We start from the raw sequence: 20031 nt of genomic DNA, 5'->3' as shown, positions 1-20031 counted from the left end.
CACTCTCTCCCTCTCACTATTTTCTCTCACTCTCTCTCACTATTTCTCAACTCACTCTCTTTCTCGCTCTCTCTCTCCCTCACTATTTTCTCCCTCACTCTCTCTCACTCTCTCTCCCTCTCACTATTTTCTCTCACTCTCTCTCACTATTTTCTCCCTCACTCTCTCTCGCTCTCTCTCTCTCCCGCTCACTATTTTCTCCCTCACTCTCTCTCTCCCTCTCACTATTTTCTCTCTCTCTCCCGCTCACTATTTTCTCCCTCACTCTCTCTCGCTCTCTCTCTCTCCCGCTCACTATTTTCTCCCTCACTCTCTCTCGCTCTCTCTCTCCGCTCACTATTTTCTCCCTCACTCTCTCTCGCTCTCTCTCTCCCGCTCACTATTTTCTCCCTCACTCTCTCTCTCCCTCTCACTATTTTCTCTCTCTCTCCCGCTCACTATTTTCTCCCTCACTCTCTCTCGCTCTCTCTCTCCCGCTCACTATTTTCTCCCTCACTCTCTCTCGCTCTCTCTCTCCCGCTCACTATTTTCTCCCTCTCTCTCTCTCCTGATTTCCCGCGTCACCCGATTGGAATCCGATGACGTCACCGCCGCCGCTGCTCCAGAAAAAAAACTTCCCGAAACTTCCCGGAGCCGGAGAGCGCGCGGAGCGGGCGGCAGGTAACCGGGGCAACGTGGTGCGGGGGAGGGGCTGAGCGGGTCACCGGGGCAACCCCGGGCGGGGGCCGGGCTGTGGGTGTGGGGGAGAGTCTCTCTGTGAGGCCGGGGCCCCGCTCCCAGGCCGAGGCCCCGCAGCCTCCGCCCTCTCCCCCGGCCCGGCCCGGCCCGCTGTCCGCTCCTCGGCCCCAGGCCACGGGCAGCGAGAGCCCGGAGTGAGAGACCCTCCCCCCTCCCCATTACCCCCAAACTCCCCCTCCCCATCCTCTTCAACCACCGTTCCCCCTCCCCCAAAACTTCCAATCCCCAATGTACACCCCCCCCCCAATGTAGCCCCCTCCCTTCCCCCCCAATGTACCCTCCCCCCAATGTACCCCCCTTTCTCCCCCCCAATGTACCCCCCCCCGATGTACCCCCCCCCCCAATGTACCCCCTTTCTCTCCCCAATGTACCCCCCTTTCTCCCCCCCCCCCCCAATGTACCCCCTTTCTCCCCCCCCAATGTACCCCCTTTCTCCCCCCCCCCCCCCAATGTACCCCCCTTTCTCCCCCCCCCATGTAACCCCCTTTCTCCCCCCCCATGTAACCCCTTTCTCCCCCCAATGTAACCCCCTTTCTCCCCCCCAATGTAACCCCCTTCCCCCCCCCAATGTAACCCCCTTCCCCCCCCCAATGTAACCCCCTTTCTCCCCCCCAATGTAACCCCCTTTCTCCCCCCCAATGTAACCCCCTTTCTCCCCCCCAATGTACCCCCATTCTCTCCCCCCCAATGTACCCCCCTTTCGCCCCCAATGTACCCCCTTTCGCCCCCCCAATGTACCCCCTCCCCCCCAATGTAACCCCCTTTCTCCCCCCCAATGTAACCCCCTTTCTCCCCCCCAATGTAACCCCCTTTCTACCCCCCAATGTAACCCCCTTTCTCCCCCCCCAATGTAACCCCCTTTCTCCCCCCCAATGTAACCCCCTTTCTCCCCCCCAATGTAACCCCCTTTCTCCCCCCAATGTAACCCCCTTTCTCCCCCCAATGTAACCCCCTTTCTCCCCCCCAATGTAACCCCCTTTCTCCCCCCCCCAATGTAACCCCCTTTCTCCCCCCCCAATGTAACCCCCTTTCTTCCCCCCCCCAATGTAACCCCCTTTCTCCCCCCCCAATGTAACCCCCTTTCTCCCCCCCAATGTAACCCCCTTTCTCCCCCCCAATGTAACCCCCTTTCTCCCCCCCAATGTAACCCCCTTTCTACCCCCCAATGTAACCCCCTTTCTCCCCCCCCAATGTAACCCCCTTTCTCCCCCCCCAATGTAACCCCCTTTCTCCCCCCCAATGTAACCCCCTTTCTCCCCCCCAATGTAACCCCCTTTCTCCCCCCCAATGTAACCCCCTTTCTCCCCCCAATGTAACCCCCTTTCTCCCCCCCAATGTAACCCCCTTTCTCCCCCCCCCATGTAACCCCCTTTCTCCCCCCCCAATGTAACCCCCTTTCTCCCCCCCAATGTAACCCCCTTTTTCTCCCCCCCCAATGTAACCCCCTTTCTCCCCCCCAATGTAACCCCCTTTCTCCCCCCCCAATGTAACCCCCTTTCTCCCCCCCCAATGTAACCCCCTTTCTCCCCCCCAATGTAACCCCCTTTCTCCCCCCCAATGTAACCCCCTTTCTTCCCCCCCAATGTAACCCCCTTTCTCCCCCCCAATGTAACCCCCTTTCTCCCCCCAATGTAACCCCCTTTCTCCCCCCCAATGTAACCCCCTTTCTCCCCCCCCCCAATGTAACCCCCTTTCTCCCCCCCCAATGTAACCCCCTTTCTCCCCCCAATGTAACCCCCTTTTTCTCCCCCCCCCAATGTAACCCCCTTTCTCCCCCCCAATGTAACCCCATTTCTCCCCCCAATGTAACCCCCTTTCTCCCCCCAATGTAACCCCCTTTCTCCCCCCAATGTAACCCCCTTTCTCCCCCCCAATGTAACCCCCTTTCTCCCCCCCCCAATGTAACCCCCTTTCTCCCCCCCCCCAATGTAACCCCCTTTCTCCCCCCCCAATGTAACCCCCTTTCTCCCCCCCCCCAATGTAACCCCCTTTCTCCCCCCCAATGTAACCCCCTTTCTCCCCCCCCAATGTAACCCCCTTTCTCCCCCCCAATGTAACCCCCTTTCTCCCCCCCAATGTAACCCCCTTTCTCCCCCCCCAATGTAACCCCCTTTCTCCCCCCCAATGTAACCCCCTTTCTCCCCCCCCAATGTAACCCCCTTCCCCCCCCAATGTACCCCTTCGCCCCCAATGTAGCCCCTCCCTGCCCCCAATGTAGCTGATCCCCCACCCCCGAGATCTCTGCGCTCCTCTAATTCTACCCTCGTGCCATCCCTGATTATAATCGCTCCACCATCGGTGGCCGTGCCTTCTGTTGCCTGGGCCCCAAGCTCTGGAACTCCATCCCTTAACCTTGCTGCCTCCTTTTACAATGCTCCTTAAAACCTAAACCCCTTTCGCCTGTCTCAATGTATCTTTGTGCGGCTCGGTGCCGAATTTTGCCTGATCGCTGCAGTGAAGCGACTCGTGATGTTTTTGCTACATTAAAGGGGCTATATAAATGCAAGTTGATGTTGTCGGGGTTATAGAACCGAAGCGGGTAACTGGAGCGAGGCTACAGATCAGCCGTGAATGATCTCATCGAATGGCGGAGCAGGCTCGAGGGGCTGAATGGCCTCCTCCGACCCCTGTTAGCAACCCCCGGCCCCAGGGGCACCGAAACCAGCTTCTGCCTCTATAAACACCCGCCCGCTGAAACTCTGTGCGGAGCAGGACGTGAATGTCAGACGCCTCCCCTCCAACCCGTTGCGGGTAACATCGGGCAGCGGTTCACTGACGGGCACACAGCAGGACTATGCTGACAGTCACATCTACGCTAGAAGGTCTCACTGTCACGTGTCACGCCAGTGCTGGCTCCTTCCCCCCCCACCGCCCTCCCCCCCCCCCCCAGAGCCCGGGATGGATTGGAGAACATACTGAAAGAAAGAACTTGCATTTCTACAGTGTCTTTCGTGACCTCAGGATGTCCCAGAGCGCTTTATGGCCTACGATGTACTTTTCTTGAAGTATAGTCACTGTTGTACGGTAGGAAACGTGGCAGCCAATTTGCGCACAGCAAGCTCCCACAAATAGTGTGAAAGTAAGCAGATAATATTTTTTTGCAATGTTGGTTGAGGGAAGAATATTGGCCCAGAACACCGAGGAGATGTCCCCTGCTCTTCTTCTAATAGTGGCTCTGAGATTGTTTACCTCTGCCTCCGAGAGAAGACGATACCTTGGTTTAACTTCTCATCCGAAAGTTGGTACCTCCGACGGTGCGGCGCTCCCTCAGTGCTGCCCCTCCGACATCGCGGGGCTCCTTCAGTACTGCCCCTCCGACAGTGCGGCCCTCCCTCAGTGCCGCCCCTCCGACGGTGCGGCCCTCCCTCAGTGCCGCCCCTCCGACGGTGCGGCCCTCCCTCAGTGCCGCCCCTCCGACGGTGCGGCCCTCCCTCAGTGCCGCCCCTCCGACGGTGCGGCCCTCCCTCAGTGCAGCCCCTCCGACGGTGCGGCCCTCCCTCAGTGCCGCCCCTCCGACGGTGCGGCCCTCCCTCAGTACCGCCCCTCCGACGGTGCGGCCCTCCCTCATTACCGCCCCTCCGACGGTGTGGCCCTCCCTCAGTACCGCCTCCCCGACGGTGCGGCCCTCCCTCAGTACCGCCCCCCCGACGGTGCGGCCCTCCCTCAGTACCACCCCTCCGACGGTGCGGCCCTCCCTCAGTACTGCACTGGGGGCGTCGGGCTGGTTTATGACTTGAACCCACAACCTTCTGACTCAGAGGTGAGCATGCTAGCCACTAAGCCATGGCTGACGCATTGTCCTGTTTACGAGTCCAGGCATGGCTGTGGGGTGCGTGCAGGGGTAGGGCGCGATCTGCTCCGACCCACCATTCCAGTCAGCAGGAGGGCAGAGGCAGTTATGAAGCTGCTCATATCCAGGCATGGTGCCCAGGAGCCTGTCCAGGCAGCGTTCCCTTACAGCCTCCCTGTAACAGAATAACATTCCTGCAGCGGGGAGAGCCAGGTGCTGTGTGCGCTGACTGACTCACACAAAAAGGTCTTGCATTTCGATAGCGCCTTTCACCACCTCGGGCCGCCCCAAACACTTTACAGCCAACGAAGCGGCCACTGTCGACTTTCCCGCTAAGCTTGAGCTCGTGCAGCGCAGTGCTCCGGAGGTCCTGCACAGACTGCTCACTGCCTTTTAAACGGGAGAAAACTCGCTTGCACGGAAATTTGAATGGGCCACGCAGCCGCATAAAGGGTTCGTGCACGACAAAAAAAAAGACTTGGATTTATATAGCGCCTTTCACGACCACTGGACGTCTCAAAGCGCATTACAGCTAATTAAGTACTTTTGGAGTGTAGACACTGTTGTAATGTGGGAAACTCAGCAGCCACTTTGGGCACAGCAAGCTCCCACACACAGCATCATCGTCATCATCATAGGCAGTCCCTCGGAATCGAGGAAGACTTGCTTCCACTCTTGAAATGAGTCCTTAGGTGGCTGAACAGTCCAATATGGGGACCACAGTCCCTGTCACAGGTGGGACAGACAGCGGTTGAGGGAAGGGGAGGGTGGAACTGGTTTGCCGCGCGCTCCTTCCGCTGCCTGCGCTTGGTTTCTGCATGCTCTCGGCGCCGAGACTCGAGGTGCTCAGCGCCCTCCCGGATGCACTTCCTCCACTTGGGGCGGTCTGGTCTTTGGCCCAGGGACTCCCTGGTGTCGGTGGGGATGTTGCAATTTATCAGTGAGACTTTGAGGGTGGTCCCTTGTAACGTTTCCTCTGCCCACCTTTTGGCTCGTTTGCCGTGAAGGAGTTCCAAGTAGAGCGCTTGCTTTGGGAGTCTCGTGTCAGGCATGCGAACAATGTGGCCCGCCCACAAACAGCACTGTGATAATGACCAGATAATTTAAAAATCTGCACATTAGACAACAAAATCTATGACTTTTCTAACGAGGATTACCAATCCAGTTTTCTTTTATTCGTTCACGAGATGTGGGCATCGCTGGCAAGGCCGGCATTTATTGCCCATCCCTAATTGCCCCTTGAGAAGGTAGTGGTGAGCCGCCTTCTTGAACCGCTGCAGTCCGTGTGGTGAAGGTGCTCCCACAGTGCTGTTAGGGAGGGAGTTCCAGGATTGTGACCCAGCGACGATAAAGGAACGGCCGATATATTTCCAAGTCGGGATGGTGTGTGACTGGGAGGGGAACGTGGAGGTGGTGCTGTTCGCATGCGCCTGCTGCCCTTGTCCTTCTAGGGGGTAGAGGTCGCGGGTTTGGGAGGTGCTGCCGAAGAAGCCTTGGCGAGTTGCTGCAGTGCATCTTGTAGACAGTGGGTAGCGTGTCGATCAAGCGGCTGCTTTGTCCTGGATGGTGTCGAGCTTCTCGAGTGTTGTTGGAGCTGCAACTCATCCAGGCAAGTGGTGAGTGTTCCATCACACTCCTGACTCGTGCCTTGTAGACGGTGGAAAGGCTTTGAAAGTTTGATAAGTAAAGAAAGAATTGGGCTGAATTGGAGAGCATACTGAAAGAAACAAGCTTGCATTTCTGTAGCGCCTTTCACCACCTCACGACACCCCAAAGTGCTTTACAGCCAATGAAGTACTTTTTGAAGTGTGGTTGTTGTGATGTGGGAAATGAGCTTCAGACCCTCTCCTCTCCGCTAACTTCTATTTATGCAGCTCGGTATCAAATTTTTTAGCGCATAATACTCCTGTGAAGGGCCTTGAGACGTTTCACTATGTTAATAATCATCATAGACAGTCCCTCGGAATCGAGGAAGACTTGCTTCCACTCTAAAAATTAGTTCTTAGGTGGCTGAACAGTCCAATACGAGAGCCACAGTCTCTGTCACAGGTGGGACAGACAGTAGTTGAGGGAAGAGATGGGTGGGACTGGTTTGCCGCACACTCCTTCCGCTGCCTGCGCTTGGTTTCTGCATGCTATCGGCGATGAGACTCGAGGTGCTCAGCGCCCTCCCGGATGCACTTCCTCCACTTAGGGCGGACTGGTCTTTGGCCAGGGACTTCCAGGTGTCAGTGGGGATGTTGCACTTTATCAGGGAGGCTTTGAGGGTGTCCTTTGTAACATTTCCTCTGCCCACCTTTGGCTCGTTTGCCGTGAAGGAGTTCCGAGTAGAGCGCTTGCTTTGGGAGTCTCGTGTCGGGCATGTGGACAATGTGGCCCGCCCAGCGGAGCTGATCGAGTGTGGTCAGTGTTTCGATGCTGGGGATGTTGGCCTGGTCGAGGACGCTGATGTTGGTGCATCTGTCCTCCCAGGGGATTTGCAGGACCTTGCGGAGACATTATTGTTAAAGGCGCTATATAAATATTTTATAAATGATTTATTTTTCATTTGCCTTGTACCTCAGGTATTTTATCCTCACTCTGCTGTGAAGACCGATAACAGGTTTTACAGAGCGACTTAAAGGGGAGGATAGAGTGGCGGAGAGGATCAGGGAAGGAATTCTAAGAGCTCAGATTTAAAGTTTTGGTCTCCTTACCTAAGGAAGGAGATATTTGCCTTAGAGGCGGTGCAACGAATGTTCACTTGATTGATTCCGGGAATGGGATGGGCGGGGGGTTGTCCTATGAGGAGAGATTGAATAGATTGGGCCTACAATTGCCTTTATTACTTCTAGGCTTAGCTATTCCAACGCACTCCTGGCTACCCTATGTAAACCAGAGGTGATCCAAAACTCGGCTGCCCCGCGTCCTAACTTGCACCCAGTCCCGCTCACCCTTCACCCTCTGTGCTCGCTGCCCTGTGTCCTAACTTGCACCGAGTCCCACTCACCCATCACCTCTTGTGCTCGCTGCCCCGTGTCCTAACTCGCACCGAGTCCCGCTCACCCATCACACCCTGTGCTCGCTGCCCCGTGTCCTAACTTGCACCCAGTCCCGCTCACCCATCACACCCTGTGCTCGCTGCCCTGTGTCCTAACTCGCACCCAGTCCCGCTCACCCATCACCTCCTGCGCTCACTGACCTACATTGGCTCCCAGTTAAGCAACGCCTTGATTTCAAAATTCTCATCCTTATTTTCAAATCCTTCCATGGCCCTTGCCCCTCCCTATCTCTGTAATCTCCAGCCCCACAACCCCCGAGACGTCTGCACTCCTCTAATTCTGCCCTCCTGACCATCCCTGATTATAATTGCTCCACCATCGGTGGCCGTGCCTTCTGTTGCCTGGGCCCCAAGCTCTGAAACACCCTCCCTAAACCTGTCCGCCTTAAAGATGCTCCTTAAAACATACCTCTTTCACCAAGCCTGCGCTATTTCTATTTATACGGCTCGGTGTCAAATTTTTATCGCATAATACTCCTGTGAAGTGTCTTGGGACATTTCACTACATTTAAAGGCGATATATAAATACCAGTTGTTGTTGTACTCTGCCGTTTAGAGGAATGAGGGGTGACCTCATTGTAACGTATAAAATTCTTAGTGTTTTCCAGGGTAGATGCTGAGAGGCTGTTTCTCCTGGTTGGAGAGTCTAAAACCAGGGGTCACAGTCTCAGGATAAGGGGTCGGTCATTTAGGACTGCGATGAGGAGGAATTTCTTCACTCAGAGGGTGGTGAATCTTTGGAATTCTCTGCCCCAGAGGGCTGTGGTGGCTCAGTCGTTGAGTATATTAATGGGCAGAGATCACTAGATTTTTGCACTCTCGGGGCATCCAGGGATATGAGGATAGGGCGGGAAAGTGGAGTTGAGGCCGAAGATCAACCATGATCTCATTGAATGGCGGAGTGACTCGAGGGGCCGAATGGCCGATTCCTGCTAATTCTTCTGTCCTTTAAAGGAGGAGAGAGACGGAGAGGTTTAGGGAGGGAATTCCAGCGCTTGGGGGCCCAGGCAGCTGAAGGCACAGCTGCCGATGGTGGGAGCGATTTAAAACCCGGCGGGGCTACGCAAGAGGCCGGAATTGGAGGAGAGCAGAGACCTGGGAGGGTTGTGGGCATGGGGGAAGATTGCAGGGAGGGGGAGGGGCGCTAGCCATTTCCTGCGGGAGCTGAGACTCTCGCGTCCCTTGCCTGGACTCGCCCAGCATGAGCAACGGCCTGAGGTTAAACGCTGGGCGTTCCGCTTCTTCTAACCTTGTGCAGGCAGCGTGAGGAGAGTCGAGCTTCCCGAGTCTTCGAACCCCGGCTGTGTTATTGGCAGGTCAGAGGTCGGGAGGGCTTGCTGCTGGCTAGATTTCCGGTGTCTGCATGTCTATCTGAAGGGACTGTTTTCTGAGGAATCTCGAGCGCAGTGGAATGGTGGATATCTGTTTGCTTCAGCTCGGGCTCTCTCGCCTGCTCCAGTACTGCAGTCGTCCGAGGGACCTCCTGCTTTTCAAACTCAGGATTCCAAATTGCCAGTGCTACCGCTGAAATCCCGACCCGTCCTGCTGGGCAGTTCTATGGTTCGCAACGGTGCCGCAGAAAATCTACGGCCCGTCGCGATTAACAGCAGCTCGACCCTGCCCCAGCCCCCGACATCCAGAGCACTCCCGCCTCCCAGTCAGAAGGTTATGCATTCAAGACCCATTCCAGGGACTTGAGTGTTCAAAAATCTGGGCTGACACTCCCAGTGCAGTGCTGAGGGAGCGCCGCACTGTCGGAGGGGCAGTGCTGAGGGAGCGCCGCACTGTCGGAGGGGCAGTGCTGAGGGAGCGCCGCACTGTCGGAGGGGCAGTGCTGAGGGAGCGCCGCACTGTCAGAGGGGCAGTACTGAGGGAGCGCCGCACTGTCGGAGGGGCAGTGCTGAGGGAGCGCCGCGCTGTCGGAGGGGCAGTACTGAGGGAGCGCCGCACTGTCGGAGGGGCAGTGCTGAGGGAGCGCCGCACTGTCGGAGGGGCAGTGCTGAGGGAGCGCCGCACTGTCGGAGGGGCAGTACTGAGGGAGCGCCGCACTGTCGGAGGGGCAGTACTGAGGGAGCGCCGCACTGTCGGAGGGGCAGTACTGAGGGAGCGCCGCGCTGTCGGAGAGGCAGTACTGAGGGAGCGCCGCGCCGTTGGATGGGCGGTACTGAGGGAGCGCCGCAGTGCTGAGGGAGCGCCGCACTGTCGGAGGAACATTAGTGAGGGAGCGCCGCACTGTCGGCAGTGTCGCCTTGCGGATGAGATGTTAAACCGAGGCCCCGTCGTGATGGATGTAAAAGATCCCATGGCACTATTCGAAGAGGAGCTGGGGAGTTCTCCCCGGTGTCCTGAGGCCAACATTTATCCCTTGCCCAACACCACCAAAAACAGCCGATCTGATCATCATCTCATTGCTCTTTGCGGATCTTGCTGTGCACCAATTGGCTGCCGCGACTCCTTCGTTACAACCTTAAAACGTACCTCACCGTGCTGCGCGTTGGGACGCCCTGAGATCTTGAAAGGCGCTATAGAAATGCAAGTTGTGTCATTTTTGTAATGGTGCCGTTATCGTGGTGTCGAACTCCCTCAGCGCTGCGAGCGGCGGCCTGGATTGTTGTGCTGAAATCTCTGGAGTGGGACTCGTACCAACAACCTGCTGAATCTGAGGCGAGAGTGTGCTGCCCACTGAGGCGAGGCTGACATCTGCTGGGAGCGCGCCGTGTTTCTGAACAAGCTAATCGCTACACCATTCGGGGACGTCTTACTGCAACTATATCATCATCTTAGGCAGTCCCTCGAATCGAAGATGACTTGCTTCCACGTCAAAAAGGTGGCACCAGCCACCACACGGGCTTGACAGAGCGAGGTCTTGGTCCAGTGGCAAGGGTTAACCAGGACGACTGGAGACCAGCTCTGCTGCACGGACCCAGTGCGCGCGCATATCGCACAGTGTGGGCCCGTGCTGCCCCTGGGCCCTTGCCTCTTCTGGACCCCGATCACGTCCCTCTACAGTCTCTCCCTGCTCCTTCGCCCCGACCTCGCCGCTCCTGCTGTACCTGCCCACGCTGCAATCACTGACCTGGACCGTGATAACGTCGCTCTTCGCTGCCGTCGCCCTCCTGCTCCAGCACGTGCTGCTCCTCTGGAGTGGTACACCGCCGCGCTGCTCCTCTCGCTCCCCAGCCTGCTCCGACAGTGCTCGCAGGCCAGGGGCTGCACAGCCTGCTGGCCTAGACCACCATGCTGCTCCTTCCACTCCCTGGGGAGACCACACCTGGAGTATTGTGCACTGTTTTGGTCACCTTACCTAAGGTCTACTTGCCATAGAGGGAGTGCAACGAAGATTCACCAGACTGATTCCTGGAATGGGGGGATTGTCCTATGAGGAGAGATTGAGCAGACTAGGCCTATATTCTCGAGAATTTAAAAGAATGAGAGGTGATCTCATTGAAACATACAAAATTCTTACAGGGCTTGACAGGGTAGATGCAGGGAGGATGTTTCCCCCGGGCTGGGGAGTCTAGAACCAGGGGGTCACAGTCTCAGGATAAGGGGTCAGCCATTTGGGACTGAGATGAGGAGGAATTTCTTCACTCAGAGGGTGGTGAATGTTTGGAATTCTCTGCCCCAGAGGGCTGTGGAGGCTCAGTCGTTGAGTATATTCAAGGCTGAGGTCGATAGATTTTTGAATATTAAGGGAATCGAGGGATCGGGCGGGAAAGTGGAGTTGAGGTCGAAGATCAGCCGTGATCTCACTGAATGGCGGAGCAGGCTCAAGGGGCCGAATGGCCGACTCCTGCTGCTAATTCTTTTGTTGTTAGGATTCGGGGTCTCACTCGGTTCCCCCAGTGACTCAGTCAGTGAAGGAAGGCTGTAACCAAGTGACTCTGACGCAGACAATCCCATGACTGCTCTGTTCTTTGTTTGCCCAGCTCGACCAGGACAGCTGGTGGGTTATAACTGGCCTCACCGCCCTGGACCCCTCTTCACCGGGGCTTGGGAAGAGTAAAATCAGCCAGCTTTTCCACCCCTGATAAGAACGTAAGAATTAGGAGCAGGAGTCGGCCATTCAGTAAGATCATGGCTGATCTTCCACCTCATCTCCTTCGACAGTGCGGCGCTCTCTCAGCACTGCCCCTCCGACAGTGCAGCCCTCCGACAGTGCGGCGCTCCCTCAGTGCTGCCCCTCCGACAGCACGGCCCTTCGACAATGCGGCGCTCTCTCAGTGCTGCCCCTCCGACAGTGCGGCGCTCTCTCAGTGCTGCCCCTCCGACAGTGCGGCGCTCTCTCAGTGCTGCCCCTCCGACAGTGCGGCGCGCTCTCAGCATTGCCCCTCCGACAGTGCGGCGCTCTCTCAGTGCTGCCCCTCCGACAGTGCGGCCCTTCGACAGTGCAGCGCTCCCTCAGCACTGCACTGGAGTGTCAGCCTAGATTTTTTTTTTGTGCTCAAGTCCCTGATGTGGGACTTGAACCCACAACTTCAGCCTTGAATATACTCAAAGATTCAGTATGCACAACCCTCTGGGGCAGAGAATTCCAAAGACTGACAACCCTTTGAGCGAAGAAACTCCTCATCTCTGTCTTAAATGGCCGACCCCTTATCCTGTGACTGTGACCACTCCCGAGCCAGGAGAAACCACGTCAGACACGCCAGCCAGGGGAAACAACCTCTTGGCATCCACCCTGTCAATTCCCCCACAGAATCCGGTACGTTTCCATGCCCCGATTAAGAGCCAGTGATCCTGTTGGGTCGTGCGGGTTACAGAATCGAGTTTGGTGGTGAGGCACCACACGGTTGAATCGGCTGCAGGCGCTGTCAGTCCAGGTTTGCGTGTGAAAGCGGCCGCTTGGGCGATGGCTGTGGTCACCCGTGGAAACTATACCCCACCAAGAGGAAGTGTTGCGGGGGGCGGAACGGAGAGGGAACGTTTGGTAGTGGCCGTTAGAATTGTAGCGAGTTAGCCGGTGGTACGACAGGATTGCATGCCCTTCTAACCTCTGTGGCCTGCAGGGAGCTGAGGCCAGTATGACCCAGAGACACTCACTGTCACACTCCGGTTTGGGAGGTGGGGGAACAGTGGCTCGCGAGAGAGGAGTGCTCTGCCATCAGAGAGACCCCCATCCCTCAAAGGCAGGTCCCACTTCTCAGCCCTTTGGAACCTGCATATCCGTGGCATAACTTAAACCGCCTATTTCCACCTCCGTAACATCACCCTTCACCCGCCCCTGCCTCAGCTCATCCGCTGCTGAAACCCTCATCTGTGCCTTTGTTACCTCCAGACTTGACTATTCCAACGCACTCCTGGCTGGCCTCCCACATTCTACCCCAAGTAAACTAGAGGCGATCCAAAACTTGGCTGCCCCCGTGTCCTAACTCGCACCGAGTCCCGCTCACCCATCACCCCCTGTGCTCGCTGCCCCGTGTCCTAACTTGCACCGAGTCCCGTTCACCCATCACCCCCTGTGCTCACTGACCTACAATGGCTCCCGGTTAAACAGCACCTCAATTTCAAAATTTTCATCCTCGTTTACAAATCCCTCCATGGTCCTCGCCCCTCCCTATCTCTGTAATCTCCTCCAGCCCCACAACCCCCTGAGAGATCTCTGCGCTCCTCTAATTCTGCCCTCCTCTAATTCTGCCCTCCTGAGCATCCCTGATTATAATCGCTCCACCATCGGTGGCCGTGCCTTCTGTTGCCTGGGCCCCAAGCTCTGGAACTCCCTCCCTAAACCTCGCTACCTCTGTCTCGTCTTTAAAGATGCTTCTTAAAATCTACCTCTGATCAAGCATTTGATCACCTGCGCTAATTTCTACTTATTCGGCTCAGTGTCAAATTTTTTACTCTCATACTCCTGTGAAGCGCCTTGGGATGTTTCACAATGTTAAAGGCGCTATATAAATACACGTTGTTGCTGTCCTCAAGTCCTTTGCATGTAAAAAAATCTTATTAACCATTATAGAGAGGGGATTAGGAGCCAGCAGGATTAAAGTTTCTATAGAAACTCTTTCCCCACCACAGCCTGTGGGGTGAATACCTGGAGTTCACTACTACAGGTATCAGTGCGGTGTGAGGTGCACACAATAACCAATAAGGAGCCTGAGAAAGACACATTTTGATGATTGTAGTCTCTCTCTCGCTGTTCTCTCTCGCTGGCGCGCACGTGCTCTCTCTCTCTCTCTCTCTCGCTCGCTCATGGCGCGCGCGTGCTCTCACTGTCTTGCTCTTGCTCGACCCCCCCCCCCCTTCTTTCTGTCTCCATCCCTATCTCCCTTCCTCTCCTCCCTCCTTCCTGCCTTGGGGGGGGTGCTGAACAGCCTCCTCCTGTTGCAGCAGGCCTGAGGGGCTGAATGGGCCTCCTCCTGTTCCTGTGTAACAGGCTCGAGGGGCTGAATGGGCCTCCTCCTGTTCCTGTGTAACAGGCTCGAGGGGCTGAATGGGCATCCTCCTGTTCCTGTGTAACAGGCTCCAGGGGCTGAACGGCCTCCTCCTGTGTCACAGGCCCGAGGGACTGAACAGCCTCCTCCTGTGACCCCGTCGGGGACGATTTTCAAGTGTGACCCGTGCGCAAAGTTCTCCATGTGGGGTGGGGGGAGCGAAATAGGCAATTTTTAAAAAAAAGTAACGCTTGTATTTGCAAAGCAACACTTCCTTCACTTGACAACACCTGCATCCTGTTCCTTGAATACAAAACGGCAAAAGAACAAAATAATAAAGCAAGCGGAATTGTTTTCACTGAGGGCGTCGCGGGACCACGGCTGGGAGAGATTGGCTTTGGTCGGGCTGTTACTGCTGTTCCTATCCGCCTGTGTTACTCTCAGCACCATATTAGGTCAAATTGTGCATCGCCGGTCTCCAGGGGGATCCGTTTGTACAATTTGTGTGTGTGTGTGTGTGTGCGCGCACAGTCACTTCCACAGAGGAAGGCAGTTCCAGGAGCTTGGTTGTTTCGGCGAAGAGAGAAGGTGTTGGTTGAAGTTTCTTGGTTCCTTTATCCTGTGTAGATAAAGGGGCGGGGGTGAATAGGAAGGCAAGAATGGGTTTAGCTCCCGGATAATTGCTGTCCACATTTCTCAAACTTCCAAATTTGGTGTGAGCCGGGTTCGACTGTTCCTGGTCTGGAGATTTCTTCCTCAATCATTTTCTCACTTTCCCTTCATCTCATTCACTCCTCTCTCCTCTCTCTCTCTCTCCCCTTCTCTCTCTCTCGCCCCTTCTCTCTCTCTCGCCCCTTCTCTCTCTCTCGCCCCTTCTCTCTCTCTCGCCCCTTCTCTCTCTCTCTCGCCCCTTCTCTCTCTCTCTCGCCCCTTCTCTCTCTCTCGCCCCTTCTCTCTCTCTCGCCCCTTCTCTCTCTCTCTCGCCCCTTCTCTCTCTCTCGCCCTTCTCTCTCTCTCTCGCCCCTTCTCTCTCTCTCTCGCCCCTTCTCTCTCTCTCTCGCCCCTTCTCTCTCTCTCTCGCCCCTTCTCTCTCTCTCCTCGCCCCTTCTCTCTCTCTCTCGCCCCTTCTCTCTCTCTCTCGCCCCTTCTCTCTCTCTCTCGCCCCTTCTCTCTCTCTCTCGCCCTTCTCTCTCTCTCTCGCCCCTTCTCTCTCTCTCTCGCCCCTTCTCTCTCTCTCTCGCCCCTTCTCTCTCTCTCTCGCCCCTTCTCTCTCTCTCTCGCCCCTTCTCTCTCTCTCTCGCCCCTTCTCTCTCTCTCTCGCCCCTTCTCTCTCTCTCTCGCCCCTTCTCTCTCTCTCTCGCCCCTTCTCTCTCTCTCTCGCCCCTTCTCTCTCTCTCTCGCCCCTTCTCTCTCTCTCGCCCCTTCTCTCTCTCTCTCGCCCCTTCTCTCTCTCTCTCGCCCCTTCTCTCTCTCTCTCGCCCCTTCTCTCTCTCTCTCGCCCCTTCTCTCTCTCTCTCGCCCCTTCTCTCTCTCTCTCGCCCCTTCTCTCTCTCTCTCGCCCCTTCTCTCTCTCTCTCGCCCCTTCTCTCTCTCTCTCGCCCCTTCTCTCTCTCTCTCGCCCCTTCTCTCTCTCTCTCGCCCCTTCTCTCTCTCTCTCGCCCCTTCTCTCTCTCTCTCGCCCCTTCTCTCTCTCTCTCGCCCCTTCTCTCTCTCTCTCGCCCCTTCTCTCTCTCTCTCGCCCCTTCTCTCTCTCTCTCGCCCCTTTCTCTCTCTCTCGCCCCTTCTCTCTCTCTCTCGCCCCTTCTCTCTCTCTCTCGCCCCTTCTCTCTCTCTCTCGCCCCTTCTCTCTCTCTCTCGCCCCTTCTCTCTCTCTCTCGCCCCTTCTCTCTCTCTCTCGCCCCTTCTCTCTCTCTCTCGCCCCTTCTCTCTCTCTCTCGCCCCTTCTCTCTCTCTCTTCCGCCCCTTCTCTCTCTCTCTCGCCCCTTCTCTCTCTCTCTCGCCCCTTCTCTCTCTCTCTCGCCCTTCTCTCTCTCTCCTCTCTCTCGCCCCTTCTCTCTCTCTCCTCGCCCCTTCTCTCTCTCTCTCGCCCCTTCTCTCTCTCTCTGCCCCTCTCTCTCTCTCTCTCGCCCCTTCTCTCTCTCTCTCTCTCTCTCGCCCCTTCTCTCTCTCTCTCGCCCCTTCTCTCTCTCTCTCGCCCCTTCTCTCTCTCTCTCGCCCTTCTCTCTCTCTCTCGCCCCTTCTCTCTCTCTCTCGCCCCTTCTCTCTCTCTCTCTCTCGCCCCTTCTCTCTCTCTCTCGCCCCTTCTCTCTCTCTCTCGCCCTTCTCTCTCTCTCTCGCCCCTTCTCTCTCTCTCTCGCCCCTTCTCTCTCTCTCTCGCCCCTTCTCTCTCTCTCTCGCCCCTTCTCTCTCTCTCTCGCCCCTTCTCTCTCTCTCTCGCCCCTTCTCTCTCTCTCCTCTCTCTCGCCCCTTCTCTCTCTCTCTCGCCCCTTCTCTCTCTCTCTCGCCCCTTCTCTCTCTCTCTCGCCCCTTCTCTCTCTCTCTCGCCCCTTCTCTCTCTCCTCTCTCGCCCCTTCTCTCTCTCTCTCGCCCCTTCTCTCTCTCTCTCGCCCCTTCTCTCTCTCTCTCGCCCCTTCTCTCTCTCTCTCGCCCCTTCTCTCTCTCTCTCGCCCCTTCTCTCTCTCTCTCGCCCCTTCTCTCTCTCTCTCGCCCCTTCTCTCTCTCTCTCGCCCCTTCTCTCTCTCTCTCGCCCCTTCTCTCTCTCTCTCGCCCCTTCTCTCTCTCTCTCGCCCCTTCTCTCTCTCTCTCGCCCCTTCTCTCTCTCTCTCGCCCCTTCTCTCTCTCTCTCGCCCCTTCTCTCTCTCTCTCGCCCCTTCTCTCTCTCTCTCGCCCCTTCTCTCTCTCTCTCGCCCCTTCTCTCTCTCTCTCGCCCCTTCTCTCTCTCTCTCGCCCCTTCTCTCTCTCTCTCGCCCCTTCTCTCTCTCTCTCGCCCCTTCTCTCTCTCTCTCGCCCCTTCTCTCTCTCTCTCGCCCCTTCTCTCTCTCTCTCGCCCCTTCCCCTTCTCTCTCTCTCGCCCCTTCTCTCTCTCTCTCGCCCCTTCTCTCTCTCTCTCGCCCCTTCTCTCTCTCTCTCGCCCCTTCTCTCTCTCTCTCGCCCCTTCTCTCTCTCTCTCGCCCCTTCTCTCTCTCTCTCGCCCCTTCTCTCTCTCTCTCTCTCTCGCCCCTTCTCTCTCTCTCTCTCTCTCTCTCTCGCCCCTTCTCTCTCTCTCTCGCCCCTTCTCTCTCTCTCTCGCCCCTTCTCTCTCTCTCTCGCCCCTTCTCTCTCTCTCTCGCCCCTTCTCTCTCTCTCGCCCCTTCTCTCTCTCTCTCGCCCCTTCTCTCTCTCTCTCGCCCCTTCTCTCTCTCTCTCGCCCCTTCTCTCTCTCTCTCGCCCCTTCTCTCTCTCTCTCGCCCCTTCTCTCTCTCTCTCGCCCCTTCTCTCTCTCTCTCGCCCCTTCTCTCTCTCTCTCGCCCCTTCTCTCTCTCTCTCGCCCCTTCTCTCTCTCTCTCGCCCCTTCTCTCTCTCTCTCGCCCCTTCTCTCTCTCTCTCGCCCCTTCTCTCTCTCTCTCGCCCCTTCTCTCTCTCTCTCGCCCCTTCTCTCTCTCTCTCGCCCCTTCTCTCTCTCTCTCGCCCCTTCTCTCTCTCTCTCGCCCCTTCTCTCTCTCTCTCGCCCCTTCTCTCTCTCTCTCGCCCCTTCTCTCTCTCTCTCGCCCCTTCTCTCTCTCTCTCTCGCCCCTTCTCTCTCTCTCTCGCCCCTTCTCTCTCTCTCTCGCCCCTTCTCTCTCTCTCTCGCCCCTTCTCTCTCTCTCGCCCCTTCTCTCTCTCTCTCGCCCCTTCTCTCTCTCTCTCGCCCCTTCTCTCTCTCTCTCGCCCCTTCTCTCTCTCTCTCGCCCCTTCTCTCTCTCTCTCGCCCCTTCTCTCTCTCTCTCGCCCCTTCTCTCTCTCTCTCGCCCCTTCTCTCTCTCTCTCGCCCCTTCTCTCTCTCTCTCGCCCCCTCTCTCCTCTCTCTCGCCCCTTCTCTCTCTCTCTCTCTCTCGCCCCTTCTCTCTCTCTCTCGCCCCTTCTCTCTCTCTCGCCCTTCTCTCTCTCTCTCTCGCCCCTTCTCTCTCTCTCTCGCCCCTTCTCTCTCTCTCTCGCCCCTTCTCTCTCTCTCTCGCCCCTTCTCTCTCTCTCTCGCCCCTTCTCTCTCTCTCTCGCCCCTTCTCTCTCTCTCTCGCCCCTTCTCTCTCTCTCTCGCCCCTTCTCTCTCTCTCTCGCCCCTTCTCTCTCTCTCTCGCCCCTTCTCTCTCTCTCTCGCCCTTCTCTCTCTCTCTCGCCCTCTCTCTCTCTCTCCTCGCCCCTTCTCTCTCTCTCTCGCCCCTTCTCTCTCTCTCTCGCCCCTTCTCTCTCTCTCTCGCCCCTTCTCTCTCTCTCTCGCCCCTTCTCTCTCTCCCTCTCTCTCGCCCCTTCTCTCTCTCTCTCGCCCTTCTCTCTCTCTCTCGCCCCTTCTCTCTCTCTCTCGCCCCTTCTCTCTCTCTCTCGCCCCTTCTCTCTCTCTCGCCCCTTCTCTCTCTCTCTCGCCCCTTCTCCTCTCTCTCGCCCCTTCTCCCTCTCTCTCGCCCCTTCTCTCTCTCTCTCGCCCCTTCTCCTCTCTCTCGCCCCTTCTCTCTCTCTCTCGCCCCTTCTCTCTCTCTCTCGCCCCTTCTCTCTCTCTCTCGCCCCTTCTCTCTCTCTCGCCCCTTCTCTCTCTCTCTCGCCCCTTCTCTCTCTCTCTCGCCCCTTCTCTCTCTCTCTCGCCCCTTCTCTCTCTCTCTCGCCCCTTCTCTCTCTCTCGCCCCTTCTCTCTCTCTCGCCCCTTCTCTCTCTCTCGCCCCCTTCTCTCTCTCTCGCCCCTTCTCTCTCTCTCGCCCCTTCTCTCTCTCTCGCCCCTTCTCTCTCTCTCGCCCCTTCTCTCTCTCTCGCCCCTTCTCTCTCTCTCTCGCCCCTTCTCTCTCTCTCGCCCCTTCTCTCTCTCTCGCCCCTTCTCTCTCTCTCGCCCCTTCTCTCTCTCTCGCCCCTTCTCTCTCTCTCGCCCCTTCTCTCTCTCTCGCCCCTTCTCTCTCTCTCTCGCCCCTTCTCTCTCTCTCGCCCCTTCTCTCTCTCTCGCCCCTTCTCTCTCTCTCGCCCCTTCTCTCTCTCTCGCCCCTTCTCTCTCTCTCGCCCCTTCTCTCTCTCTCGCCCCTTCTCTCTCTCTCGCCCCTTCTCTCTCTCTCTCGCCCCTTCTCTCTCTCTCCTCTCTCTCTCTCGCCCCTTCTCTCTCTCTCTCGCCCCTTCTCTCTCTCTCGCCCCTTCTCTCTCTCTCTCGCCCCTTCTCTCTCTCTCTCGCCCCTTCTCTCTCTCTCTCGCCCCTTCTCTCTCTCTCTCGCCCCTTCTCTCTCTCTCTCGCCCCTTCTCTCTCTCTCTCGCCCCTTCTCTCTCTCTCTCGCCCCTTCTCTCTCTCTCTCGCCCCTTCTCTCTCTCTCTCGCCCCTTCTCTCTCTCTCGCCCCTTCTCTCTCTCTCGCGTCCTTCTCTCTCTCTCGCCCCTTCTCTCTCTCTCTCGCCCCTTCTCCTCTCTCTCGCCCCTTCTCTCTCTCTCTCGCCCCTTCTCTCTCTCTCGCCCCTTCTCTCTCTCTCTCGCCCCTTCTCTCTCTCTCTCGCCCCTTCTCCTCTCTCTCGCCCCTTCTCTCTCTCTCTCGCCCTTCTCTCTCTCTCGCCCCTTCTCTCTCTCTCTCGCCCCTTCTCTCTCTCTCGCCCCTTCTCTCTCTCTCGCCCCTTCTCCTCTCTCTCGCCCCTTCTCCTCTCTCTCGCCCCTTCTCTCTCTCTCTCGCCCCTTCTCCTCTCTCTCGCCCCTTCTCTCTCTCTCGCCCCTTCTCTCTCTCTCGCCCCTTCTCCTCTCTCTCGCCCCTTCTCTCTCTCTCCTCCGCCCCTTCTCTCTCTCTCTCGCCCCTTCTCTCTCTCTCTCGCCCCTTCTCTCTCTCTCGCCCCTTCCCTCTCTCTCGCCCCTTCCCTCTCTCTCGCCCCTTCCCCCTCTCTCGCCCCTTCCCCCTCTCTCGCC

The 20031-nt window shown here is 57.3% G+C and overlaps 1 protein-coding gene across 3 annotated transcripts in view; it reads left to right on the top strand.

The window, feature by feature from the left end:
• Positions 1-493: 493 nt before the first annotated feature.
• Positions 494-20031, top strand: part of trip6 (thyroid hormone receptor interactor 6) — a 39331-nt gene continuing 19793 nt past the window's right edge. Inside the window, exon 1 of one of the 3 annotated variants that reach the window (XM_070863197.1) lies at positions 494-660. In XM_070863197.1, coding sequence (XP_070719298.1) covers positions 579-660 — 82 coding nt within the window. In that variant the 5' untranslated portion in view covers positions 494-578. Of the gene's footprint in view, positions 661-14418; positions 14531-20031 lie in introns of those variants that run through there. The other 2 variants (XM_070863199.1, XM_070863200.1) reach the window with 2 other exon arrangements.

This window comes from Pristiophorus japonicus, chromosome 20 (assembly GCF_044704955.1).
Source record: "Pristiophorus japonicus isolate sPriJap1 chromosome 20, sPriJap1.hap1, whole genome shotgun sequence".
In the NCBI taxonomy this organism is placed as follows: domain Eukaryota; kingdom Metazoa; phylum Chordata; class Chondrichthyes; family Pristiophoridae; genus Pristiophorus; species Pristiophorus japonicus.
This window is presented reverse-complemented; position numbering and strand designations above follow the sequence as displayed.